The 14,167-nt window shown below is 31.6% G+C and overlaps 2 protein-coding genes across 4 annotated transcripts in view; one reads left to right on the top strand and one right to left on the bottom strand.

Annotated features, from left to right (window-relative positions):
• The window catches only part of CDC73 (cell division cycle 73), a 188,605-nt gene that overhangs the window by 50,568 nt on the left and 123,870 nt on the right, over window positions 1-14,167 (top strand). The gene's annotated exons all lie outside the window — the stretch shown is intronic.
• B3GALT2 (beta-1,3-galactosyltransferase 2) lies at window positions 4,994-12,679 on the bottom strand. Its single transcript, XM_025991344.2, has 2 exons — window positions 12,040-12,679; window positions 4,994-7,646 (listed from the first exon to the last, which is right to left on the bottom strand). The coding sequence occupies exon 2, from the start codon at window positions 7,520-7,522 to the stop codon at window positions 6,254-6,256; it is 1,269 nt and encodes a 422-aa protein (XP_025847129.1). The 5' UTR covers window positions 7,523-7,646; window positions 12,040-12,679; the 3' UTR covers window positions 4,994-6,253.

The following is a 14,167-nucleotide window of genomic DNA, read 5'->3' as shown; positions in this document are numbered from 1 at the left end:
AGATGAAAAAATACAGAAAAAATAGGAAGAAGAAAACACCCATTTTGCCGTTTTCCAGAAATCACATTTATTTTTTAACAGTCATTTTCTCGGTTTTTTTTGGGGGGGGGGGTGGAATGTGTATTGTTTCGGAATATGAACCATACTACATTGTGTTTTGTTTTGTTTTTGTCTTTGCTTAATAGAGTATAAGAGTGTTTTCCTATTAAATAGTCTTTCAATCCTAATTTTGAATGACAGTAGTATTCCATTATATAACTAGCAGTTTGTTTAATCTCTTTTGGAAATTCAAAACTTTTTTTCATGATCGATTATGTCCTTATAATAGATTTTTAATTGTGGACTGATGGCTCAAAAGGTCTTGTTACCCTTTTGTTGTTAAAAATTTTTAAGTTGCTTTTCAGAAACTGTACCAATTTACATACTGCTTTTGGTGAGGGACTTTCTCATTTTCATTACCTGCATAGACTATTATTTTAAAAAATATCTTCCATTTTAATAAAGATGGGACCTAGTTTCTAAGTGTGTTTATATGACTACTGGTGAGGCTGAATATATTTTACCTTAATGGATGATTTCTTTGTGATTTACTTCTGGCTTATGGTCAGAAATCTTTTGAAATAAATTGGTATTTTCTTACTTGTAAGAGTTCCTTATATATCAAGCCTATTTTCTTACTTGTAAGAATTCTTTTTGTATCAGGACTCTTACCCTACTATCAGTTATTATACATATTTTCTCAATTTATAGTTTACCTTTTGTCTTAATTTTGTTTATGGCAAATGCTGGTTTTATGTGGAGTGAATGAATATCGTTTACCTTTTTCTGCCTTGATTTTGTTCCCTCTATTTGATTTCGTTTTTATTCTTTGATTAATAAACTGTCCCCATAGTCCCTCATTAAAATGCTTGACAATATTTGGCGTGTAGTAGGTTTGGTAAGTATTAGTACAGTGTGTATTGTACTTATTTTGCTCCACCTGGAGTTTATTTCTGTAATGGTATAGGACGTGACTTGAATCTTAAACATTAAATTCTAGACATCAGCCAGTTTCTCTATTTAGTAATGGAATATTCTAATGTGCTTGTAAGGTTACTATAAATGTTAGGCCCTCTTTCAGGTCTTTTTTTTTCTTTCTTGATTTAACTACCTAACCATTATGCTAATATAAACCAAAATCATTGTTGCTTTATTTTATTTTTTTATTGTTGCTTTATAGTAAATTCTTTAAGATCATTTTCAATATTTCCTTAGGTACTGATACCTTTTTTCCATACTGACTTTATATTATGATTACCACTCACACACACTAAAAACTTTTAAAAATATTTTTTAAGATTTGATTGGGTTTACACTGACCCTGTATATTACAACAGTTTTTTCCCTAGAATATTTAGAAAGTACAGCTGAAGAAAACATGTTAATTGGGGAAGAATGGCCATTTTTAAAAGTAGGTATTCTTGTTAATTAAAAAAAAAACGATCTATTCTTACACTGTCAGAATTTTTATACCTCCCAGTAAGTTTAGTTTTCTCCATAGAATTCCTTACTTGTGATATTCCATATTTTTAAATTGTTAACCTTTGTGAATATACTACCGTGTGTATTGTATACTAGTTTGTGTATTATATATATATCTAATATATATATGTTTATATGTATTGTGTGTAAAACTCTTGTTTTACTATTTTAATCTTGGTTTTGACTGCTTATATGAATTCCTTTTATTCTTTGAGTTGATCTGTTGGGTGCTGTATACTGAGCAAATATATATATTTTTCTTTTTTCTGTAGTTACATTTCAGTTCAAGAATCATTGAGGTAGTTCTCAATGAAAAAAAAAAAAAAACATTAGCCACTTTTTTCAAATGAATTTTGACATGGAATCTTTTCGTATTAAACATGAGAGAGTGTAGTTGTATTAAAGTGAGGGCAGGACTCTAGAACACCAGTCTCCTGGTGTTACTAGTTATTACTGAGACACCTGAGGAAATTAGTTTGAAAACTATTGTTAAACCATAAAACATGTCTAGTTATGGGCTTACTGAGCATTTTTATTTCTATTCTTAATTTTGTCTGATAATTAGATTTTGGCTATGGCTTCTGGTAATTTAGTATAAATTTTAAGTTAGTATTTATTTTTTAAATCATAAGTGGAAACGGTTTTATCAAATGCCTTTAAATAATTTTTTGTTGTAATATGTTTTTATTAGCTTGTTTCAAACTTTCAGTGTTTGAAAATTCTCATTGCTAAAAAAAAAGAAAAAATTCTCATTGCTATCAGAATCTCATGTTCTCTGTTATCTAATATGTTAATACATTTTAATTATGAAAAACACCTTTAAGTAGTTTTATTCTGCTTATAAATTTGTGTGTTTTATTTACTTAACTCCTAAAAGCATGAGTTCAGGCTGTTACATATGATGTTACAGTTTTCTGTTATTTAATATTTTTTTATGATGCCCTTGACCTATTGTTTTTCAGTATTTAGGATACTGATGAAAGTGAGATACATTTTAGAATTTGTAGGATCCATTTGGAAGTTGGAATAATTAGATTAATAAACAGACTGAAGCGATTAATTCAGCTCCAGTTGTCCTTTAGCTCCGACATTTGCTTTGGTAAAGGGAGAGAAAACAATTCCTCCTAAAGATACAGAAATATTTTCTTTCTCTTCTGACACATTGTATCTTGAAAGTAGTAAGATTTAGAGCTACATCATGCTTAGAGGAGGGTGTGTTTGTGTGTTTTTTGTGACAAATGCGGGACAGGTTTCTTCCTAAAACTCAAACTGTCACTTTTTAGTGTTTGTGTGTATTACTTGTCTTCTGGGAGTAATGTTTAAGTGATAAACTGATACTCTTGTGTGAGGTATATTAGAAATGTATGCATAGTAGCAATATTCTTTTGTCTTCTTAAACCTATGTTAATTTAATAGTCAAAATTTATAGTTGAACAGTAAAAACCAGAGGGGGGGGGGAAGCAAAACCCCAAACCTAAAATCAACTTGGTAAAAGGATTTTACCACCTCATTCCAAAACAGTAGGTGACTAACAGTAGACTGAATAAATACAGTGCTACTTTTGTCTATTAGAAATGACCCAGTTGTGCTTCAGATAGGCATCTTTTAGAATTTCTCACTGAACATGCCTGTTGTTTACAGATGTATGAGTGCCCAAAGAAGCAAGAGATAAGCTGTAATGCTTAAGATTTCCTAAGGTTTTAGGAAAATTGTGGGCAATTGAAATGGAAAAGAAAAATAACGGAGGGATCAGATTTCTTCTCTTTTCACTTCTCTTTATTTGTACCTAATATCAGGTAGCCCCCCCAGTGTAAGAAAATGGTTATGAAGCTTTACTTGGCAAAAGATGAAGAATAATCAGGGAATAGAATAGAGGACAGGCCATAGCTCTTTAGACCTTATAGCAGGTGTCATATGTAAAATATATAGTAGATAATATAGTGGTTGAGAACATGTTCTTAAAGATGGAACCCTGCTGCATTTTTATTAGCTGTGTGATCTTAGCTATTTAACTTCTTACATGAGTCTTCCTTTCCTGTCTCTTAGTGTTATTTGTCAGGATTCCCTGAGGTCATGTATGTAAAGTGGTTTAACATCGTACCAGGCATATAGTGTATGCTCTATCAGTAAATAGTTCCTGCTGCTGTTGTTTGTATTATTTTCATAGGGCTTTTGGTTAATAGATAGTAAGATTCCAGTTGAAGTTATATGATTCTGCTGTATACAAAGAGATGAAAAATTTAAATTGCTCAAATTAGAATTTAATCACCTGTAATCTTGATGAAAATGAACTTGTGTAACTATTGAAAGTTTTGATATTTTTATCCCCTAAAATATTTTTATCCCCTAACATAACACTTTGAGCATAAAGATTATATAGTTGTTCCTGAATTTTTTCTTTGATCAAATGCAGTACATATATTTAAAATTATATTTTCATGTGTAATTATAAAATCGCATAGTACTGGGCATGAATAAGGCACAGTTAATACTTGAGTGAGATGTTGAGATACCATAATAACAATTCATATTTTCTGAAGAATTAATCTTGCACATTGAGAATGAAGGGTCAAAAATAAATTAATGGAATGTTTATTTTAAAATAAAGATTTTTAGCAGTAGTAGGAAACTTTATTATTTGATCTAGTGTTCTTTGAGAACTCAATGTTAGCAGCTTACTATCAGTTCTCAAGATAGTATTCTCAGGGATATTGAAATGATTTGAAATTGATGTCTAAGCTGGGTGGAATTTAGTTGTGTTGTTTTTCATAAGTCAACTTTTTAAACTTGAATTTTTCCAGAAGGAAAAAATCTATATTTAAAGATCCTGCACTGTAATCATAATTTAGGTAAATAGTGAGAGAATAAATAAATAAATAAATAAATAAATAAATAATTAATTAAATAAATGAGAATTATCTTACATTGAAGGAAGGATTATATTTGTCTTTCATCAGACTTACTTATCTAATTTGGTATTATCCTTTTACGTGTGACCTTTATTTAGTGAGTTTGCCATTTAGTAATTTTAGTCTTTTTATAATTCTATTGAATAAGTTAAGTGAAAAATGGACTTAACCAAGAGTTGGGGGTGTTACATAACTTGGCTTTCAAAATTACTTGATGTAAAATAGAATACTTCGATTACTGAATTGAAAATGGGAGATAAATTCCATGTAAATAGAATTCCAACATATTAAGTAATAAGTACATAAACAGTTTCTGTGATTCTAAATGTTAATAACAATCATAACAGTTCTGTTTTGATGTAATATCTCTTCAGAATAGAATCAAGGATAAAAATGTCATTAGAAATAAGATAAGTAAAATCTTCATTAGATTAAGTTTTACATACTTTTATGAAATAAAAAACTTTTATACTTAGTGGGTTACTATTTCTTGATTTTTAAAATTTGTAATGGAGCCAAACAAAATTACTGTGAAAATATTTGTACTGTAACACTCAGTAAAGTTTTTTTTTTTTTTACTTTTTTTTTATTAAAAACTTGGTAAAAGTGCATTGTATACATTGTCATCCTAGAATCAAGTGTTTGTCAAACATTTGTAGTTTTCCCGCACCCCTCCCAAAAAAGGTTTGAAGTTGGTGACACAGAATAGTTGTCATCTACCGAATTAAAAACTGCCGGTTTGTAAACTTGGCACTCCGAGAAAGAAGTAGATGCCATAAAATGATTAAGTATTGGCATGTGTACACCTGCTGTCAGGAAATAAACTTCCCATATGTTGCAGTTTGGCAGACATGCATCTTAAAAATGTATTGAATGAAACTGCTGCTGCACTCTTTGTCCTGTATCTTTTTTCAACAGTACATTCTCTTTTTGCCTTTAAGTAATTACTTCTGCTTCCGTTAGAGGAACATGATATATTTTTACGATACCCTTGAAGTTAAGTGGTAGTACTCCTTAAGAGTGCATAACTGATCTAATAGAATAACTCATTGAAATACTAGCGTGGCCCTTAACACCAACTAGGAAACAGACTGTCTATTTTGAAACATTTACTTTTTGTTTTCTTATAAAAACTTGAGCCTGAGACACATTGATTTTTCACATTTTATCACATCATGTCAAAATAATTTCCCTCAATATATGTACTAATAAAAGAAACTGAATATCTCAGTTTTTAAAAGGTGAATACTTAGATGAGAATTGCATTGATGAAACATCTGAACTTTATAAATTGTTTGTAGAGTAATTTAACTAAATCTTATTGCATGGAATATAGTTTTAGAACCCTAGAATAGTCAGGTCAGAAAATTTGTCCTTTGCACAATTACAAAGTTTCCTTAAGATTGACAGTAATGTTTTATTTACATTTAATTATATGTTAAAATGAAAAACTGAATCTAAAATGGTCTTTTGACTGTCTCCATTTCTTAAATTAAAATTTATGAGGAAAATATATGCAAAATACATCTTATTGGCCCCTAACAAAAGCCTTGAACCATTGATGTTTGCATGCTTGTTATTGCATGTTAATACACAGAATCCCCTTATACAGTTTTTTTTTTAATAGATTCTTTTGGGATACCTTTTTGTTATATAATGTTGTATTTTTAAGAATTACCTTCAGAAATTAAAAAAATAATTTTTGAATTCCTTTATGTGATGAGTTTTAACTAAAGCTTGTCCTATGGATGTAATCAGTTTTAACTATACATGCTTTTAGCAATATTTTACAGATTGCACATTTGAAAAAAAAATTGTCTTCTCTAGTGTAATTTACGGTGGCGATACCTGCCTGCCTTTTCTTTTGCTGCATTGGCACAAGCATTGTGCTTATTTTGTTGTAAATGGTTCCAGTATTTTATCAGTTCACTAGGCTGGAACTGATGAGAGGTAATTAGGTGGCTGTATTTACAGCTTGAATAAGAAACTCGCCAGTGATTGAACACAAACTCATTGGGAGGGGGCACAGGATCAATTCTCAACTTGGCAAGACAGATCCCTACATACACATCTTCCAAGTGCAAACGACGGATACTTAAAGAAACTTTAAATATCTTCTCTGCCAGATCTCCAGAAAAAACATAACCAGTCCCAGAACAAAAGACAGGGTAGCGTTCACTTGGGTAGAGGTCTGGTGGCATGTACCATTTGCTATCTTTGTTCCGATTAGGTGCATATCCTCTCATTAGGTAACCAGTAAAGTAGTTATGTCTGGGAGGCAGATCTGGCTTCAATAACTTATGTATTAAATATTCAGTATTGACAAACATGTCACTGTCAGTTTTCATAACATATGGAATATGTGGACAGTATGTTGCTACCCAGTTCATGCCCATGAGTGTTTTAATTGTCAAGTTGTAGTATGTATCTAAATATTCCTGTTGAATTATATCATGATATTGCCTGCTTTCTTCCAGTATTGCACGTTGAAGGTAGCCATTTAACTTAATACTTACGCCCAACAAAAAAATTCGTGTGATTTGGATACCAGGTGCTAGACTTTCATTGCCCCATGTTTGCCGAATAGCTCTTCTGGCTTCTGTTTGTCCTGGTTCTGCAGCTATTAGCAGTATTAAAAAAGGACTTTTCTCCTGGCATTTTTCAGGTTCATTGATAATATATTTGAAATGGTAAGAATTTGGGTGTCCAGTGCCTTTTTCATTGTAAATACTTCCATTGGCACTAAGTGTATTCTCCAGCCCTGTAACTCCTTGTGGCGATAGGTCTGTGTTATTGGAGTTAGTTGCTGTTTGAGGCCTCAGAGTTTGAGGGACTGTTTCTTTCCAAATGTTCCGGAGAGAGCTGTGGTTTGTCTCACTTTTTGTAGAACGAAATCCTCGGAAAGTATATGTCACAGGGTTTTCTTTAAATCCAGCTCTGCCTGGCAGCCAGTCATGATGGTTGAAAAACAGAAACATAGCAAAAAGAAACACTAGAGAAAGTACACCAATAAGATGTGTACGGAACAGAGACCTCTTGGCATTCCAGCTCATCTTTGCAAAGCAGCAGTGTCTTCTCCTCCACTGAAGCATGTTGTAAATATCCAGAAATGGGATATGAGATACTACTGGTGGCTGAAAATGTTTCCTTTTTAATCAGTACTATTCTTTGGTAATCATTTTTTAATTCGGCCAGGTTGTCTCCCATGCAGTCATTCTATAAAGATGAAACATAAAAATTTACAAAATGCTAAATATTACATAACTGCCTGAAAAGAGAGTTTGGATGTTAATTATTAGGACAAATACGAATTTTTTAAGTTGTGAAAATATGATAACCCAGGAATGAAGTTTAAAATTTGTATATCCTTGGTAACAAAGCATCACTGAGAACCGGATAAGCACTGTAAAGAGAGAAGTGATGGATTAATTTTCTTCCAGTTATTTCATTGTCTAAGTAGCTAGCTCTAGTCGTTTGCACTTTTGATCTGAGTTAAAGATTTAAAAGTTGTATGCATGTGGAAGAGAAGAATGTTACTAGATTCCTGAGAAAGGCCATGTTAGAAGGCCTGAGAGCAGATGGAAAATTTATTGGCATTAATTAAAATTGATTTGACATACCATTGGTGGTATGGTGCACAGTCAGCGGCCTTTTTTGTAAAATGGTCATGTATCAGTTGTGGGACAGACGGTGCAAGGTTGATTATGGCAGAGTTCTGTTAGTCACAGTACACTGCTTGGCATGTTTCCATTGGCCCCTACTGTGTTGAGAAAGTCAATGAGAAGATGCACCTGTCAAAATTAATTTTCAGGGTCCAGTAACTTCAGTGCAGGATTTTAAGACAGTAATAAATGATGAACATTTTCAAATACTCTTTCTAATTTTAAGATGAGGTATTCAGAAGATCAGTGGCCTGAGTTAGACTTAAGGTTGATTTTTAAAGTATAGCAACTAATTATCCTTAATTATCTTTGGCCTTGACGGAACACTATCACATATCTCCATGTTAGAATTAAACAAAGAACTACTTTGAATAGTCCTTTCAGGTTTCTTACAAAATATAGGCACTAGGTATTTAAAATTAAAAGTCTACAAAATGCATTTTAAAAGATTCTTGAGTTTTGCTGTGTTCTACATTTGTTTGTAAAGACAATTTGTTACATTTTTAGGACTTCTGGTAGCATGACACTTAGAACCTTAGATTTTTAAGAGATTATGAGACGTAAGTATGGGAGGTTCATGATGCTACATATTAAAAACTGAACAAGGTTTTTCAGTGCATAGCACAAATTGTTCATGTTTTCATGTTTTTCAGTTCTTAGTTTTTCTGAATCAGGATGTGAGGGTTGAGGTGGGTGATAAGAGCTGTAACTTGTTCTATTAATAGAAAAAAAACTTGTTAAGAAGGGGACTCATAAATAATTTTAATTTTTTCAAATTTGTTTTGTGGAAATTATTTCTTTAAGCAAAAGAAAACTAGTCAATTAAAATATTTAATGTAGGAGTGTTTATTAAAAATTCTGTGCATGTATACCTATACCTGTGTATTTGTGTAGCCTGTGATTTAAGAGATTCATGCTTAATGCCAAATTTGCTTAACTTTGACATGAAACTTAATGTTTTGGAAAAATAATTGTATTTACATGGAGGCTGTCATGTAATTGAATAATTATAGAACTTATATATAGCATGAAGAACTTTGAAAATTGATTGAAAGGGTTAGACATATATGAATGAAAGTACTATTCTAGCAGGAGCCACTAGGAGGAGCAAGTAGGTGGGAATTTGAACAAATGTCCACAGTATGATAGTAAAGGCGCCAGCTTTTGACAATTTCTAGTATCTGAAATTATGTAGTACTTTTAGAAGTTATGGTTCTCAAATATAAAAAAATTGTTCAATCATTGTGTGAGATACAAACCGTGATTTTTTTTTTAAGTTTGGGGTTTTAAAAACATAGAACCTAGTTTGCTATTTATTAGGCTCTATTTACATGAATTTTAATTTCACATTACTATAATAAAGACCAAGGCTGTTCACTGTACCAGCAAAACAGTTCTGCTGTGAGCTGAACTGCAAGTAAGCTGAGCATTCTGATTTAGAAACTCAATCTTTCCCTTCCTGTACTTACAAATAGTTGTCCATTCTGTTTAGACCTGGAAACTCTTTCTAAGCTTATATTTTCAAATGAAATTTTGGATAAATAGTAACAATTCTTTTTCCTCTCCATGGAGAGGCCATAGATATAAGGGTTATGTATATAAATTTAAAAGAAACAGAAGTTACTTTTTACATTTATTTGGTAATCTATTTTAAACATTCAAAGCTAAATTAAATATGTTACCTTTTTGTTGATATATGTTTGGTATCTGGTTGGAATCCAATCAGTTACATCTTTTAAAAGTACACATTCGATAGTTTAAGAAGCAATAAATATAAGGTCATATTTTGAGTGAAATGACTGAAGAATGAAGGTAAATATCCTAGAAATAAATTGTGATATTTTTATGAAAGCAGTATTACTGAAATATCTCTAAAATATTTCCATGTTACAGAAAACAGCATATTGTTATATATTGTAATCTAGCATAGATACGTAGCTTAATGGTCCTGTATGATTTGTAGCAATAGGTGATGGAAAAGCATCTTAATTTAAATTTTATTTGTATATTTGTAAGTATTAAGCTTCCCAGACTTTAAATTCATGTATACTCATTTGGTAATCTCCCATTGATAAATGAAGTACATGTGTCTAGCTTTAAAATTTTCTTTATTAAAAAGGTTCTCAGGTATTCATCATAGTTTTTCTGTTAGAAAGTCAAATTAAAGTTACTGTTTTTCCTTTTATTAAATGTTAAAATTATTCTCTAGTTACTGCCTGTTGTGTTTTCTTAAAAAGTAGGAACATGACAAGAAAGTTAAAATATTGTAGCAGTCTAAACAATTTGCACTTCTACATTTTCAGCATAGAAATACCTTTGATTTGGCTCTTAGGGTTTTTTGTGATAATTTTTTCAAGTTACTAATGTGTATTTACATCTTACGAATTGAAGTTCATGAAGAGACTGTTATTGTGAAATGTTTAGTTACTTCTCACATACTCATTCTCTATCTCTGACACAAACTGTTTTTATAATTTGGCTTTTAAAAGTGTTGATATCTTAAGTCTGTTGGAACAGTCCTAGATTTTAGTGGTGCTTGAATAAAACAAAATTCTGTGCTTTTGAGATATCTAGCTTATAAAAATGTTTAATTGGTGCTATTAACATTAAGAGAAAGGGCTCTAAGAGAGACTTGAGATTTTTCACAACTGTATTTTTTATGGTACTTTTTTATTTAATACCATCTGACTTGATTCTATAGTGGAATAAAAATTCATGGTATGGAAGTGAGACTTGAATAATAAGGACTGGTAAACTTGTTTAATCTTAATTTCAGAATGGAATACTTACGTATGCCTTTAAAATGTTTGCCTTTTGTGATTACTAAATAATAGGTTATTGAGTTGTGTTGTGAGATTGAGCAAATATCAGGATCTGTGATAGATCTGTAAAAAATTTTTGAATATATTTGAGTTCCTGAGCCATGGGTTGCTATTCTGTGATTGCTGTTTAAATAGTTTATTCGATTTATTTCTGCCCTGCACACACGTACCATGATGGTAGTTTGTTAGTACATATTAATATAGCCTAGAAGCGCAGTAGCTACATTTATATTTAATTTTTTGTCCTTGTTTTGCTGTTCATGAATATTTTTATATCTTTTTTTTATTCTATTTTGAATTTCACTTTAAAAATTATCACTAAGAATAATCTTATGTTTGATCATTTAGAATCAGTCAGTTGCTTAAAATGAAAGCTCACTTTTTCAAGTGGGGAATTTTTACCAAGTATTGATATTTCTTTGTTTAAAGTTGTATTCACGGACACTGTAATAACATACAAATCTACTGTGGTGGTGTGCTGTGTACAAAACTCATGCCACCTTATATGATCCTATGCAAATGCTTTCCTTTTTATAGCTCAATAATAATATTTGTTGAAACTCTCTTAGATTGTGTTTGTTATCTTTATTTGGGAAGATGGGTCTTGGAAGGAAGATTTGTTAGTGAAAGCTGTTATGTATTAGTAATTTGTTTTAAAAGGACTTTTAAAAAACCTCTTAATATTAAGATAATCTTTGATACTATTTAATGTAATTTCACTGCATTGTCTCTTTTGATAGCCATTTTTAAGAGATCACTTTAATTTACTAAATAAGAATTCATTTTGACCTAATTTGATAAGAGCCTTGCTATGTTTTCTTTAGAGGGCTACAGTTTTTTTAAGTTTAATTTCTCAGAGAATCCTTGAAGCACATCTTATTGCTATTTGCCTTTTCTCTCTTTTATACATCCACAACCCATATTTACTCCAACCTACATACTTACTTGAATAAAGCAATGACAGCTTTAACAATGACAGATTTTAAAATCATTTATCTAGAAACCCTTTCATAGTTTCAAGGACAGTGAACTAGATGAACTTGTTTATCAGATATTAGTGCCTCCGGGGGCTATGAAAAGGTAACAGACATTTAAATGAATATTACACACAAGATATTGACATACCTTCCTTGGTCAGGCCATTTATGTGGAGAGGATTATGCCCACTGAAAATACTTTTGGCACGCCATCACTTCAGCAAAAAAGATGCTATCGAACATGCGCACATCCCCCAATAGTCTGCCTCCTGCGATTGCTTTTCACAGTATCCAAAGTGTCCATCTGTCTGCTTGTCTTCGAGTTACCCTTCTTGTTCATATGGGTCCTGGTCGTCTGAGATTTTTCCTTTCTTTTATTTTCTTTCTTGTTCTTTAAACAAAAGAGCTGTAGTTGTCCGCTCTATTCGGAGCACTGTTGACTCTTGCCGACAGTTGATGCATTGAAGCTTTTTACATCTGCTGTTTTCCTGGCCGGACAATGCAGTGCTGTATTCTCTTCTCAGTATCCATATTTCTAGTAATAACACTGAGCTGCAATGTAAAGCAGCCAGAGCTAAAATGTAGTGCTGCGATTGTATTGAAATAGAATAGGATTTGACTCTTTTTCGTTGTTGCCTGTCAGCTGCAGGAAGGATTTTGAGCAGTTTTACTGGGGTTTTAGTCTATAATATGAAATCCACGGTTCCTCAGCTGCTGCACAGGCAGGCAGCAGTTTAAATGTGGGCTTGACAGATGCTCTCTCTGACAGAGCAGAATTTAACGTCACTGCTTGGCTGAATCCCACGTGATTGTTTGCATTCATTTTGACTAAAAACCTAAGGTAGGGAGAACCTTAGAGATTTTGCTTCGTGTGATAAATTATATATATTCAATGTAAGTGTAGTGATGAGTGCATAATATAAACATGGGATGATTATGAAATAGTTATAATTTTATTTTATCCTTATTTTCCTTTTTTTGTTTTGTTTTTTTGTTTTGTTTTGTTTTGTTTTGTTTTGTGCTTAAGCACAGGCTTTCTAAATGTTTCAGGGTTAGATGTTGGTTTCATGTTTCTAACATGATTTTATAGGATCTAAGCAATAGAAGCTTTTGTATGTAATTTGGTGCAGTTTAACCCCTTCAGTGCATGCCTTCCTTTGAAGTTTATTTTCTCAAATTGCTCCAATTTACTAGTATCAAGATAAGACTCAGACCTTTTTTTTAATATATCTATACCCCCACCCCTAATTTTCTGGAGTTTATAAATCAGCTGGAGTGGATCATTTAATGGCACATGGTGAGATACAGCCCACTTATTTTTTTGCTTTTATGTGTTTTCTAGTCTTCTTGAAGACAGCAAAACTATTTTTAATCACTTTTTAATGTCAGCTTTTATTTTTTACTTTCCTTTTCTTTAAGATTACATGTATGATAGAAGTCAACAAAATGAGATAGTGGATATAGCACACTTGTACAGAATCATCTTGGTGAATAGTAAGGTTTTACTAATCATATTTACTTGTCTTAATATTTCAGGATTGTTTACTAACTTGCCTCCAAGTACGTTTTTCGGTAAGCAACTAGATACTCTGAAAAATTTCATTGTATGGTTTAGTCTCCTGGGCACCTTGCTTTTTTCCTGCAGAATACTGGGACGTTGTCTTTTTTTTTTTTTTTTTTTTTTTTTTTTTAATATAGCCTGAATTATGAGTTTTTCCTGTGAGACTTCAGGGATATTAATGCCTAAAAATTTATGGTTTTAGAACTTGAGCTATATATTTGTAGTCAGATATATACTTCATACATCCTATCTTTTCCAGTTAAATCTGTTACATCAAATATGGGTTTACACTTTCCCTAATACATCAAAACTTTTTGTCCTCATATATTTTAGTGTAGCTGATACAATATTTTTTGTACTTTAAGGAATCCTGTGATTTTTTTTTTTAAGGAATGAATGTAATTTTCCCAGAAATGTTAGAAGGAATATTAAGTTTTATAAGTGGGAAACTTAAGATGTAGAACTTTGGCTTTTCCTAGTTCAGTGTGAAGGACAAAATTGAAAGCCAGTTTTTAATTTAGTACCTGTATCTACTCATACTTCATGCTCACTGCTTTTTTTTTTTATATTAAAGGTAGGTAGAAAAGCAGTGCTAAAGTGCTAACTTAAAACAATGTATGTTACAAAAGTAGAAGTAGAGATCATATTTATCAGTAATTATCAGTAATTCCTTACATAGGATTTGTCTACACAGGTAACAGCAGTGATTGTTATT

The sequence above is a fragment of the Vulpes vulpes genome, chromosome 5, assembly GCF_048418805.1.
Source record: "Vulpes vulpes isolate BD-2025 chromosome 5, VulVul3, whole genome shotgun sequence".
Classification (NCBI taxonomy): domain Eukaryota; kingdom Metazoa; phylum Chordata; class Mammalia; order Carnivora; family Canidae; genus Vulpes; species Vulpes vulpes.
The sequence above is the reverse complement of the archived record's forward strand: the minus strand, read 5'-3'. Positions and strand labels throughout refer to the sequence as shown.